Below are 13,125 nucleotides of genomic sequence, written 5' to 3' on the forward strand. Positions count from 1 at the left end.
GGGTTCTAAGAGGACAAACTGGAATCTGCGTTTCTAAACATCTCAAACCAGCGCCCGCGGTGACTTCAGGGGACATACGGGAGGGGACCTAGGATAGCCCAACCCTGCTGTGTCTGCTGGCGCCTGCCACCGGCCCCAGGCCCGTGGATGCTTCACTTTGGGTATCTTCAGTGGCCAGGGAGTGACCAGGAGTCCAGAGATCTGGATTCTAGAACGTGCAGAGCCAGGGCAAAACCACCAACTCCCCGTGAGCCGGCTGGTGGGCCAGGAGCTACCGAGCTGAGCGCCGGAAGCCAGAGGCAGATACACCAGGGGTTCGAGGACGCTGGGGCCTAGAGCATGCCACTTAACAGTGTTCAGGTGTGTTTTTCTCTTTTCTGCAAAGGATATAGGACTATGAAAGCCTTTCCAAGATACGGGAGTGCCCCCTCTGTAAGTCCTCGTGGTCGCGATAGCTTTTGTTACCAGGGTAAGCTGAGCAGTCAGAAAGCTCCAGAAAGTCAGAGAGCCTTGAGGACAGGACCCCAAGTTGCAAGATCCAGGGGCTGGGCCTCGGGGTCTCTCCATTAGCCTCTTTCTGAAGCTGCCGGATCGGCAACGGCCTCGGAGGGGTAGCGGCCTCCGAGCTGAACTTCCTGCCCCGCTTCTGAGGCCTGACCTCCTGCTTCCTCACTGCGGGCCCCGGCCTCCGCCCACAGACACAGCACAGTTCACGCTGGCTGCCAGGCGAACCCTCCCCGAGGTCAGCCAGCTCGCAGGCCCCGATGGGGCAAGCGATAAGCTTGAACTGCTTTGCTCATCAGTTCAAATCCCAGTTCAGCCACCAGCTGGGTTCTGAAGGAACTTTTGCTCTTAGCCTCAGTTTCCGTACCTGGAAAATGGGAGAGAAGAGAGAAGAGTCCGTTGTGTTGTGGAGCCCCTGCTCCTGGATTTCGCATCCCGGAGACCAAGGCAGCACTGACCTGGTTGCTGAAACGCTCTTCACTCTCCACAGAGCGCAAGCCAATCTGGAAATCCTTTCTCCCCTTCTCACGCCTGCTGAGCCCCCTAGGCCCGGGCTCTTCTCACTCCAGCCTGGACCGACGCAGTAGACGCTTAAGGCTGGCCTGCCTCCAGAGTCTTCCCAACCCCAGGCCTTTCTCTGCCCTACAACCGAGGGAAGCTTTCTAAGTAAGACACAACTCTTGTCTCTGCAGCTGCCTGCTTATAATTTCTCAGGGGCACCCCCAAGTCCTTAATGAAATATCCAAAATCTTTCATTTGACTTTGACGCTCCTTGGAAGAGCTAGGCCTTTCTTCCCTTCTCAGCTGCATTCTCAGCCCATGAACCGGCCCTCTACTGTCCGGCTCTGCACATTCTCACCTCCAGGCCATGCCCATGCTGCACCCTGCCTGGAACATTCTCCCCACCAGCATGCGCCCCGCCTTCGCGCTTCTCGTCGCCCTTAAATCCCCAGCTCAGACTCCAGCATCTTCCAGAGATTCTCACGGATCCCCTGCCCACCCCACCCCTGTGAGGCTGGGTTGAGTCCCCTGCTGCAGGGTCCCTTCCACCCCCCATATCTCATTATAACCTGCTCTTTGCCTTCCCTATCTCCTCCCAGGAGGGCAAAAACTCCACTCGCCTTGCTGATGCTGTAACCCCAGCACTCGGCAAATACCTTACCCTAAATGGGTGCTCGAGAACTACTTGTTGAGGGGCGCCTGGGTGGCTCCATCGGTTAAGTGTCGGACCCACTGGGGTCGTGATCTCAGAGTCCTGGGATCGAGCCCCACGTCAGGCTCCCCACTCAGCAGGGAGCCTGCTTCCTCCGTCTCTCTCTGCCTGTTTCTCTGCCTGCTTGTGATCTGCCTGTCAAATACATAAGTAAAATTAAAAAAAAAAAAAAAACTCAGGGTCTGCTGGGCGCAGGGTGAAGTGTCTGAGTTGCTTCATCCTCTCCTTGCAGTCCACCCGTGATGCCGATCTCTCCCTACCCAGTCCCCGGTGCTCACCCCAACTCAGGCCTCTTTGCCCACCCCCCATTCCAGGATGGAAGGGAACAGCCCCCCTGCACCAGCGCTGAAAGTTGACCTCTGACCACAGAGCAAGGACTACTCCTCTTCCTGGAGGAGTCCCCCAGCCCCCAACCTGCAGCCCCGCTCCCCCTGAGCTGATCCCTGAGATATGCAGTCTCAGCTCCCTGTGATGTCACCCCCCCTTCCACTGCAGAAGGGACCCAGGGCTGCGGGAGGTTGGCGAGTGACCCTCCCAACCATCGCCGTTTGCTCTTCTCTAAAGGCACAGAGCGCTGGCTTCCCCAATGATCGCGGCTCGGCTCACATCTGTGTTTTATCTCCCCTGCAGGACTGTGTGCTCTTTGAGCAAAGAGATCATGTATTAATAATCTTCATCTCCCCCATAAGGCCTGACATAGAGAACCCCAATATGTGTTGAATGAATGCCTGAATTTTAAAAATGGGTGTAGGTATATGCATTCCCAAGCAGACTGCCCATTTTCACCCTAACATGGGATCTGTCCTATTACTGAAAACATGCCTCTTGATCCGTAAGAGAGGCCAGAGGCTAATAACCTTCAGAGCCAAGGGCATCGTTTTTCCTTGGCTAACCTAAATTTCTCTAGATACAACTTCAGTGCATTTTCTTCTAATCCACCTCTATGGCCACTGGGACTAAAACTCATTGCTTTGCACAGAGATAGTTACTAACTTACTCTCTGGGCTTCTCTTCAACAAATTTAATCCCAGACCCTTTATAGTTCCCTCCCCAGGGCCCTACTGCCCAGCCTTTCCCCTGTTCTGCCGCTCCTCGGGCTTTTTGCCAAGCTCTCCAAGGCCTCCCCCAGCTGAAAGGCAGGAATGGGACATACTGTTCTCCACGGACCCACGCGCAAACTCACAGATGCTTACCTTCTGCCTACGCACGCAGGACGCACACCTCTCTGCCCCCATTATCTCCGCCCCTTGGCGGACACGCTTGTAGGCAGCCTGCACGCACAGTAACAGACTCCTCTGCTCCCACCTGCGCCCCTGAGCTGCAGCCCTGCAAATTCTCACCCACCTGGACACACACGCACGGGAAGGGACCACAGAGACCTGTGCTTTTTCCCCAAGGGTGAGCCAAGCTAGGCTGAGCCCTGGGAGCCCTCTTCCTCTTCCTCCTCCCCGCTCTGCCTCCCCCTGCCTCCCCCTGCCTCCCCCTGCCTTCCTACTCCAGTTCTTTCCATCGGGCCACGGAGCCGAACCTGCTTTCTCTCTCCACCTCCTCAGGGATACTGCGCTTCAAAACCGAAGGCAAGGAGTCAATGAACCTGAACGGAAGTTGGCTCCTACCTCTTCCTGCCCTCCTCGCACGTCTTCCCGCAAATCCTCAGTGAGCCTTCCATTTGTGCAGCCCGCACAGGGCTCCCCACTTCCGGCCTTCTGGAGCCCTGGAGTCTCGGGTTTTCCACCTGCTGGAAATGAACAATGGGGGGGCATTGGAAGGAAGTGGACAGAGGCGCTGTTTCCATCTCAGACCCAAGGGCAGGCTGGCTTGCTGAGACCCTGGCCTGACCGGGTGCCCTGTCACTTGGCCAGGGGTTTGTGGAACGGGAGAGTGGGGTGATATGCATTCATTTGTTCAACAAATATTTATCCAGCACCGACAACAGCCCAGGCACCTCTCCACGTCCACAAAACCAACACAAACCTGCCCTTAAAGAGTGTACATTCTGTGGGTGGAGACAGAAAGTAAAATACACCCAGAGGTGGTGATAGGAGAAAGCAGGGGGGGAGGCTGAGGGAGGAATGTGCAAAGTAGGCCGGCCAGGGAAGGCTGCACTTGGAAGGTAACCTTTGAACAAACACTTGAAGGACAAGCCCTGGTGAGACCTGGAGGGGACAGGGGTCCTAGCAGCAGTGGGGACAGTCCCACAGGTGGGGCGTCAGGACACAGCAGGGTAGGGAGCCCTAGAGAAGGAAGTGCCACACAGAGGAGATGCTGCCCCCCTCCCCCAGGGCTGGGACCCCGAAGGGGGAAGAGGTCAGGAGAGGTGGAACAGGCCAGATTCGGCACAAAACTGTGGCCTCCCATGCGACAAAACACGAACCAGATTTTGTGGTGTCGGGGCAGGCCGTTTCCAGAAGGCATTTGCTGGAGTTGTGGCCAGGTGGATTGCAGGGAGCGGTGGTGGAGATGGCTCACAGGGCCTGTGGGGGTGGCGGTCACAGCCAGAAGGGGGACACGCCCCTTAACCAAGCACTTCCCCCATCCCCTCCATGTCTGGCTGGAAGTCAGTTGCTCTGGGGTGGGGGACCTGGCTGTTGCCCGAAGCATCTCGAGCCCAGCCGGGCAGCACCTCTGCCCCCGCAAGGTGTCCACGCAGACGCTGCTGCACCTGCACGTCTGTCTCTGGAGCCTTTGCTGGGCCAAGGACCGCACCTGCTGCCCAGGCTGGCAAAACCCCTACAGCAAGAGGAGGAGGGAGCCAGGACCTCCAGTTTTCAGAGGAGGGGCACCCACTGCCCCACGTCCCTCTCATCCCCCTGTTCCTCCACGGCCCCCGTCTTACTGAGCCTCCAAGGGCATGAGATCACAGCCAGGTTGACCTGGCGTCAAACCCACATCCCCGCCTTTAGTCTTTACGTGGCCACGGATGCCCTGGGACCCAGTGGGCTCCTGTGGGGCCAAAACGGGTGGTGGTGGGGGGGGGAGGAACGCAATGATATGCACCTCGCGGGCCACTGTGGGAATCCACTGGGGGAAGCCGGGGGTCTCGTCTCAGCCCTGGAGCAAGCGGAGCGTCTCAGAAAGTCGGGAGACGCCAGGCCGAGGACGGGAAGCTGGAAACGGTTAAATCAGGGCAGGGTGCACATAGGTCAGTGTTTCAGTGTAACCATTAGTGAATTCAAGGTTTTCTCTGCAATGATGTCACTCTCCCTCCCCGTACCCCTGGGAGAAAGCCTTCCAGAGCCAGAGATAAAGGGGCAGAATGACAGCTAATCCCTGGGAATTTGCATACGGGCGGCAGGCTATCTTATCTGCGCCTCAGCCCAGGCGAGTGCAGCAAATTTCATCCCTCACCAGGGGTCACATGAGGACCCCTCCGGATGGGGCCTGAGCCTGAGCCTAGCACGCAGTAGGTGCTCCCTGGCAGAGGGAGCCAGTGAGGCAGAGGGAGAAGAGAGTCGTAAAGCCCTCTGGTTAGCAACCTCATCATCATCTGTCTCCCCCAGGCACGGTGCTGGGGCTCTGCCCTCCTAAGGAAACACGCGCTGAAGTAGAAAGAGGGTAGGGGGGAACTTGGTGTGGGGGGCTGGCCCGGGCTCTGTCCAGTTCTTCCTAGAAAGTCCCAGGGTCTGATGGGGAGGCCACGGGGTCAAGGAGGAGTTGGAAATGGGGGTGGGGGGTGGAACATTCACGCCTCCATCAGGGCAAGCTCCAGACATCCTGACCCCAAAATAATCTTCTTGGTACCAGGCCAGTGCCCGGAAGGAAAGTTCTCGGTTCTCCCAAGCACATAGCTCCCAAGTGCATGGGAGGCGTCTACAGGGCCTCTTCCTCCAGCTCACCCACAGCCGGGCCATTCCTGCCCAGCACTGCCGCCCTTGCCCCGGGCCCCCAAGCTGGTCTGGCCAACTCCCACAGAGGCCGCCTTACCCCAGGCCTGCCTGAGGGGCCTCCCGCCCCCAGACTTGCCAGGACTCGGGGCAGGGCCCGCAGCCAGCCCCACCCTCCTGTGGTGGCGAAGAAGCCATTTGGGCTGGGCGAGGGGCCCAACCCCAGCACCAGGGGGGATGCCCGATTCCTAGGCTGGTGTGTGGACACCGCCCACATCTCCTGCATTTCAAGGGCTGCGGTCCTCAACCCAACCTCCCCTCCCTTAAACCTGGGGACGAAGGTGCCTGGAAGGAAATCAGGAGATAGGGGTGGGGACTGTAGCCTTTCATCACGAAGCCCTCTCCCCCGTCAAAGTCACGGTACAGCCCCGACATTCCTCCCTTCCCCGTGGAGGGCTCAGGGCCCCAGACACAGCCAGAGACCACCCAAAAAAGACAAGAGATATTTATTGAAATCAGCAAACTCAGGTTTTTCGAGCCCCAGCCCATGGTCGCAGTCCTGTCCCTGTCCCCTCACCCCCACCCCGTAGCCACAGCAGGGGGAATGGAGAAGGGGAAGCTGAGAGAGAAGCCCCCGCGGGGGGGGGGGGTGCGGACTGCCTCTAGGTGTGGTGAGGGCAGCCCAGCCCGGGCCGTGGCCACCGCCACAGGCCTCTCCCTATAAATTAAGTCCCTGCAGCCCCAGCCAAGGGGCGAGGCGTACTTGTGGAAGGAAGGCCAGAAGGCAGGGTCTAGGACCCCCAGCCAAGGAACAGATGGAGGGCAGAGCTTGGGGGGCGGGGGGGGAGAAGCGAAAGGGAAAGAGAAGAGGTAGGGGCTGCAGGGTGGCAAGGCCCCCACTTTTGGTCCCAGGAGGAAGGAGGCCAGTTGGTCCAGTTTTGGTGGGGTTTGAAGAAGGGAATGTATTAGTAAGCACGGGGTGGGGGGGCCTGCCACCGGGCGCCCCAGAGGAGGCAGGCCGGGCCCCCACCCTGGCCAAGGGAGTCTGAGAGCCCCAGGGGCTCTCAGGGAATGTCACTGCTAAAAAATATATATATATATTAACCATCCGTGGGAAGGTGGGCACGGGGCCGGGGCGGGGTCAGAGGATCTGGCGCGGCATCCCGTAGCCAGTCATGCCGGCCTGGGACGCCCCGCGGTTGGTGCCCATCTGCAGCCCGATGACGTTCTTGCCCTCCTGCAGCTGGTTGTCCGAGAAGTTCCGAGGGTTCTCCTTGGACTTCCTGGGTGGAAAGGAAGCGCCGGTGAGGACGAGCCCGCAGGCTGCCCCAGCGCACGTCTGCCCTTGGACAGGCGGAGGCTTCGCGGGGGGCTCGGGAGCCAGCATCCGCTGCGTCTGAGAGGCCCGAGCTCTCTCAAGCCACCGCCTCGTGTCTCAAAGGGGACAGTCCCTTGCCATCCCTGGAGAGTTGCGAGGGACGGGAAAGGGCTTTGTGCCAGACCCTCCGCCAGGGACGGGGACAGGTCTGGGCCACCTTGCCATACTCACTTGGGAAACCAGTTGGGATCCCCAGAGAACAGCCCATCGTCCCGGGCTACGGCCAGCCCGCCCAGGTTCATCAGCGTCCGCTGCACACAGGCCATATTCTTTCCTGGGAAGGGGGAGGGGCTGTGTTGGCCTCAGTGGCGCTGGGGTCCTGGGGGCCAGCCTTCAACCCTGACCACTTAGGCCAGCACCTAATTCCCTAATGCACCTAATGGCTTCCTAATTCCCCTTGTTCCCACACCCTCCTCTACCCCAGGCTCCCACATGGCCCATTCCACCATGAAATACACACACACACACACACACACACACACACACACACACCCCCTTTGTCTCCAGGGTGCCAGAAACCCACCCCGTCTCCGGGGCCTAGCTGGCCCGGCCCGGTGTCTGGTCTTCTTTTGGGAGACAGGCCCCTGGCCCCGACCCACCTTCCCAGAGGTCCACGGTCTGGAAGATGTCAGTGGTGTTGATGCCGTAGCGCTCGGCCGCCTGCAGGAACTGGGAAATCTGCTCCATTTGCTTGAAGGCCATGGTGGAGGCCTGGATCTTCTTCACCGGGGCCTGTCCCTCGGGGTACAGCCCGTTGATGAGCTCACACAGCACCTGGGTGAGGACAGAAGGTGTGCGGCGGTGAGAGCCCGCTGGCCCGGAGACAGACGGCGTGCCGGCGTGCCCCCGGGGTTCCTGTCCCGCCTGAACACAGCCTCCCGTGGTCCTCTCCCTGGAGCACTTCTTCCCTGAGTCCCCCAGGGCATCCCCTTTCCCTCCGTGGGTCCTCTGCAAGGTAGAGACCCAGGCTCAGGAGGACGTGGAACAAGCCCAGGGCCCCCCGGCCCCCAGCGCTCCGGCACTTCCAGTCCGAAGGGCTCAGCTCTCACCGTGCCATCCTTAAGCCAGTTCTGGAAGTTCTCGCGCCCAGGCTGGGGCCGGCCCACGTCCTTGCGGCACTGGGTGGTGATCCACTGGACCAGGATCTGCTCCAGGTCCGCATCGTACTGCTTCTCGATCTTCTGCTGCACCTCCCGGCTCAGGCCGTAGGAAGGTCCCCTGTTGGCCATTCCCTAGGGCAGTGGTGGCTGTGGGGTGCTGGGGAGAGGACACAGCGGGGCCCGCAGTCAGTACTCTGAGCCTGCAGGGACACACCCTGTATCCCCCGGGGTGGGCCCCAGAGGCGAGACTCACTGTCAAACAGGGGACTCACCCCAACTCTGGTATAGGGGCCAAAACAACACTGCTCAGAGCTCTGGGATAAGGGCCCGTGCAGGCCATCTCTGGGTCCCCCCACCCCTATGGCAGGCAGACTTCGCTGAGTCCTGCCATTAGACTTCATTCGAATGGCCCCACTACTAGAATGAAATAGAAAACCCACTGGAGTAGAATATGAGGTAAATGAGGCCCCTCATTCGGGGTGGTCTGCTTTAGCAAAGGCAAACCGGTTATTAGAACCGCAGCCGTGGGAAGGAGGAGGATTTGGGGAGAGGAAGACACGGGCTAGGGAACTTCTCCCAGGAGCCGGAGAACCGGACACACCCACCCTCACCACCAGCCTCTGGGCTAAACGGAGCACCCCCCGTCTGTGCCCACGACTATGGAAGCAATGGAAGTTCTTGGTCCTGGAAAGCCAACAGAGAGAAAAAGAGAGCACCCAGGAAAGCGGAAGGCTTGTACGGGATGATACTGTACCAATCAGACCCTACGTGACAGAAATGTAGAGCAGAGTGTGGGCAGAAGCAGTCCGGAAGCCTTCCTGGAAGAGTAGGTCTGAGTAGTCCCTTAAAAGATTTCAGCAGAGGGTGTCGGGTGGTTCAGTGGTTTAAGCCTCTGCCTTCATCTCAGGTCCTAACCCGCATCCCCTGCTTCCCCCGACTCTCTGCCTGCTTCTCTGCCTACTTGTGATCTCTGTCAAATAAATAAATAAAATCTTAAAAAAAAAAAAAAAAGATTTCAGCAGGCAAAAGGAACTTCCCATGAGAAACCAGGCAATCAAAACCAATCCCACCTCCCCTTGACAAGCTATGGTGGGCAGAATAACGGTGCCGCCCTAAGGTGTCTACATCCTAACGCCCAGAACCTGCGAATGTTACACATGGCAAAATGGGCCTTTGCAGGTGGGACTGAATGAAGGGTCCTGACACAGGAACAGTGTGCTGGCCAGGGGCCGCCAGAGGCTGGAAAAGGCAAGGAAAGGGGTTCTCCCTTGAACTCCCCAAGAAGGAAGGCAGCCCTGCTGACACTTTGATTTGAACCTCTGCTGAGGTCTCTGTAACTGCCCCACGTGAAACGGGTGTGGCTTTAAGTCACTGAATTTGTACTCATCTGTTACAGCAGGAATAGGGAACTAACCCAGGGGGTGGGTGGTATTTTTAGGGAAACTTTGGAGGGAAGGGAGACTTGGGGAAACACACAGGAGGTTTTAACTTCGGTTGAGAACCTGTATTGGGAAGAACTGGGTGGTTTCCAGACCGCAGGCCCAGGGGCAGTCTGTCCCCACCTCCTACCTTACTCACTGCCTAGGTCCCAGCCCCAGGACCCTGGGGAGCAAGTCCCTGGAATGCTACCCATGTGGGGGGGGGGGCGGCAGGACCACAGTGGGGACAGGACCTCACTCCCTGTCTCCATCCCTCTGTGAATGAGCTTCCCTTTCTTCCCCTTCCACCATGAGATCCAGCTGTGGCCCACACGGCGAGGGAGGGGGGGACCCCCAGGCACAGGCACCTGTGCCCAAGGACAGGAAAGGAAGCCACTCCTACTCCCCACATCTGGCTCCAGGCCAGGTCAGACTGAAGGGATGAAGTCACTGTCTCCCTCCCACACCCCAGGTTCAACTGTCCTGCCACCCCCTCCAGGGGCCTCGGGGTTCAGCCGTGGAGCCGTGGAGCCAGGCCCAGGGGCAGAGCCACCCCAAACCCCTCCTGCTCTCAGCCCCTGGGTCTCAGGCCGGTCCCCTCCCCCACACTCCAGCCTGGTGGCTCCCTTCTACTCCAGCTTATCCAGCAGCACATTTCCGCCCCGATCCTCCCCATAAATCAGTTATTTTTATACCTCATTAAGAGCAACCCACCCTCACTTCCCCCAGCCTGAAGGCTGGCCCAGATAAATGCTGGTCTGGGCCTTGACCCACACCACCAGGCACACATACTCTCGGCTGGGGGAGGGCAAGCGGAGAGCAGCGGAGAAGGAAGGGGGACAAGACTGTCTCCTCCCAGAGGCCCCAGCAGCTCAGCCTGGGGTCCATGACACACAGGGGCATGGCTAGGAGACCTGGGGGGAAAGGGGGGATGGGGCTGCAGCCACCGGAAAGCCCCCTTTTCAATGTCCAGATCTCTCTTCTGGAGCAGCTTCACCAGGGTCCCCTGGGCCTAAGGGTTGTCTCCTTGCAGCCAAGTGGCCAGAGGCCAAGAGATCTCAGTGGCCCAGGAGAAAAAGGGCAGAAGAATCATTAACCCAGGCACCGGGTTAAGAGGAGAGAGCAGTCCTGATGCCCCACCCTTCCAGTGTCCCCCCACAGGGGCAAAACAGACTTGGCCTCCCAGCCGCCCACCCCTCCTCCCCGCCCCAGAGCTCCGAGAGGATGCTGAGGGCCCCTTCCCCACTCTGGAGCCTGGACACAGCTGGGCCAGTCACAGCCTCCAGCCACAGTGTCTTGGGTCCCCCCAGGGGCCACTGTCCTCGAGTCTGGTAGGTGCAGGAGCCCTGGGGCAGAACTCCAGGAAGGGGCGGCCCAGCCAGCCTGCCCCCAGCTGTTGCTCGTCCTGGCCGTGCTGGGCAGGCTCACGCTGATGCGCCCCAGCTGGTGTGCCCAGCCTAGTGACACCCAGGGGACCTTCTGCAGTCCTGCCTCAACAGAACGGAAGACAGCCAGGTGCCTGCTGGGGTGGGGAGCAGTGTAGCCCCAGGGCTGGGGAGCCAAAGAGCAGACAAGAGCTGAGTCACTTGGGGGTCGGCCCCCTGGTGAGTAACATAAGCCAGAGGGGCCTACAGCTGCCTACAGCAGGGGCAACAGCCCTCACCCCCACCCACAAGACTGCAGGGCTCCCAGAAGGGCGAGGGGCAGGCCTCTCACCTCACCCCACCCCACGCAGATGCCAAAGGTCCGTGGCTGGGGCGTCTCACGGGGGAAGACAAAGGGACTCTCCTTTCATTGTGCACACGGGTCGCAGGGGAACTTCCCAAGTCAGAATGGGGCTTAGGGCTATTCCGAAAGGGCCAGATGGGGGGCCCCGCCCCCAGAGTGAAGCGCAGAGGAAGCTGGCAGAGGCAAGGGTGGTGGACACCTGGGACCGAGGAGCCCCCCGGGGACAGCCCCTCCCCATCAAGTCAGCGAGCTGAGCAGAAGAGAAAGCCGAAGCCAGCCGCACAAACAGGAAGCCGCAAGGCTAGCGGGTGGAGGGGTGAGGTGGGGCCGTTGCCATAGCTTCTGTGTACCAAACACAGGAACCCCGAAGGGTGGGGGCGCCGGGCAGAAACACGCACGCAACACCCATGCAGTGGGGAGGAGGCTCCGCGCACGGGGGCCAGACGCGGCCCCTCCCCTCCCCACGGCAGTTCCCAGGTGCAGGCTGGTGCGACGGATCCCTTGTGGGGCGGGGGGGGGGGGGGGGGTAGGTCAGCGGCAGAGGCGGGGGTGGGGGGCTGGAGGCGTGGGAAGTTACACGTCGGTGGACAGAGAAGCGGACTCAAGGAATAGTTCAGAAGAAATGCTCTGGGCACCGAGGGCAAGTCCGGAGTTGGAGAGCCCAGCCCGCTCCCTGGAAATCCTGGAGAGAGCAGGGCTGGGGCAGAGGAAGGATTCCAGGCCAATCCAGGAGCAGCAGAGGGCTGGGGCGCTGGAGGGGGGCTGCAGCCGGACAAAGACCACCGGTTGCCCCCCGCAGGGCAGGGCCCCGCCGCCCCACCCTACCTTGGCCCCCCTGCAGCTGCAGGTCTCCCGGGGGGGACGAGGAAGGAGACATGGGGAGGGGCGCTGGGGAGGGGAGCTGTCCCTGCGTCTGGTGCTCTGGAGTCAGCACTCGGGAGAGCCCAGCCAAGCCGTACCCGGGACCTCCCCCCCACCCACCCTCACTCCCACCACACTCCCTTCCGCTCCCAGATGCCAGGCTGCCCCAGAACTCCCCGGGCCCGGGCTCCAGCAGGCTCCGGGGGGCCCGCAGGGGCGGGAAGGCGGCCGTCCACTTCCGGTCCTGCAGGTCCGGCCCCGCCGCCCCGCCTCGCCACGCCCTGGGCCGTTAAGGCCGATGAGTCACCCACCGCCCACCGCTGGGGTGACGCAGTGGTCTGGGCAGCCCGCCCGCGCGCCCGCCCGCAGCCCCCGCCGGCTTTCCCAGCAGCGGGGGGCGCGGGGTGGGGGCCCCGGCGGGCGCGGGGGTAGGAGCGCCCGCAACCAACCCCCTCCCCACACCGCCCGCCGGCGCGGGCTGCAGCCCCCGGAGCCCGAGGTCGGGGGGCGGTCCGCGCCAGCCCGAGACCCCGACTCGCCAGCAGGACGGCCGGCGGGAAGAGGAACGGAAAGGGCGGCCTCGGGGCCGCGGAGCGCGGGCAGCTCCCACACGTGCTCCTGCAACCCGGCACTGAGGGTCGCGGGGAAGCTCCGGCGCGCCCGCCCTCGGGGCACGCGGGCCAAGCCGCGGCGCCCGCCGCTCCTCTCCCCCGAGGGCCGGGTCCCCCCGCTCCGGACGGACGCCCTGTCCGTGCACCCGCAACCGGGGCTGACCTCATCGCCCAGCAATGCGGGGTCGGGGCTTGGGGACAGGACCCGACAGCACGGGGCGGGCAGAGCGGTCGTCGGACCGTCGCCGCAGTCCCGGGAGCAAGTCGCCGGCCTCCCGCTTCCCGGGGCGCGCCCCCCGCCCCCTGCTCACCGTTGGCCGGCTGCCGCGGTACACTGCTGGCAGGGGCTGCGGGCCGAGTGGCGCGCGGGGCCGGGGCCGGGGGTTTTCAGCGGGGTCCCGCCTCGGACGGGGCGGACCCGGGGCGGGGCGAGCGCCCCTGGCTTTAAAGGCGCCGCAGCGCGGGCGCGGAGGGCAGAGCTTCTGCTG

The 13,125-nt window shown here is 61.6% G+C and overlaps 1 protein-coding gene across 1 annotated transcript; it reads right to left on the bottom strand.

The window, feature by feature from the left end:
- Window positions 1-6,030: 6,030 nt before the first annotated feature.
- TAGLN2 (transgelin 2) lies at window positions 6,031-13,039 on the bottom strand. Its single transcript, XM_080825149.1, has 5 exons — window positions 12,949-13,039; window positions 7,969-8,176; window positions 7,519-7,693; window positions 7,091-7,193; window positions 6,031-6,824 (listed from the first exon to the last, which is right to left on the bottom strand). The coding sequence occupies exons 2-5, from the start codon at window positions 8,146-8,148 to the stop codon at window positions 6,683-6,685; spliced, it is 600 nt and encodes a 199-aa protein (XP_080681275.1). The 5' UTR covers window positions 8,149-8,176; window positions 12,949-13,039; the 3' UTR covers window positions 6,031-6,682.
- Window positions 13,040-13,125: the final 86 nt, after the last annotated feature.

The sequence above is a fragment of the Martes martes genome (genome assembly GCF_963455335.1).
Source record: "Martes martes genome assembly, chromosome: 15".
Classification (NCBI taxonomy): Eukaryota; Metazoa; Chordata; class Mammalia; order Carnivora; family Mustelidae; genus Martes; species Martes martes.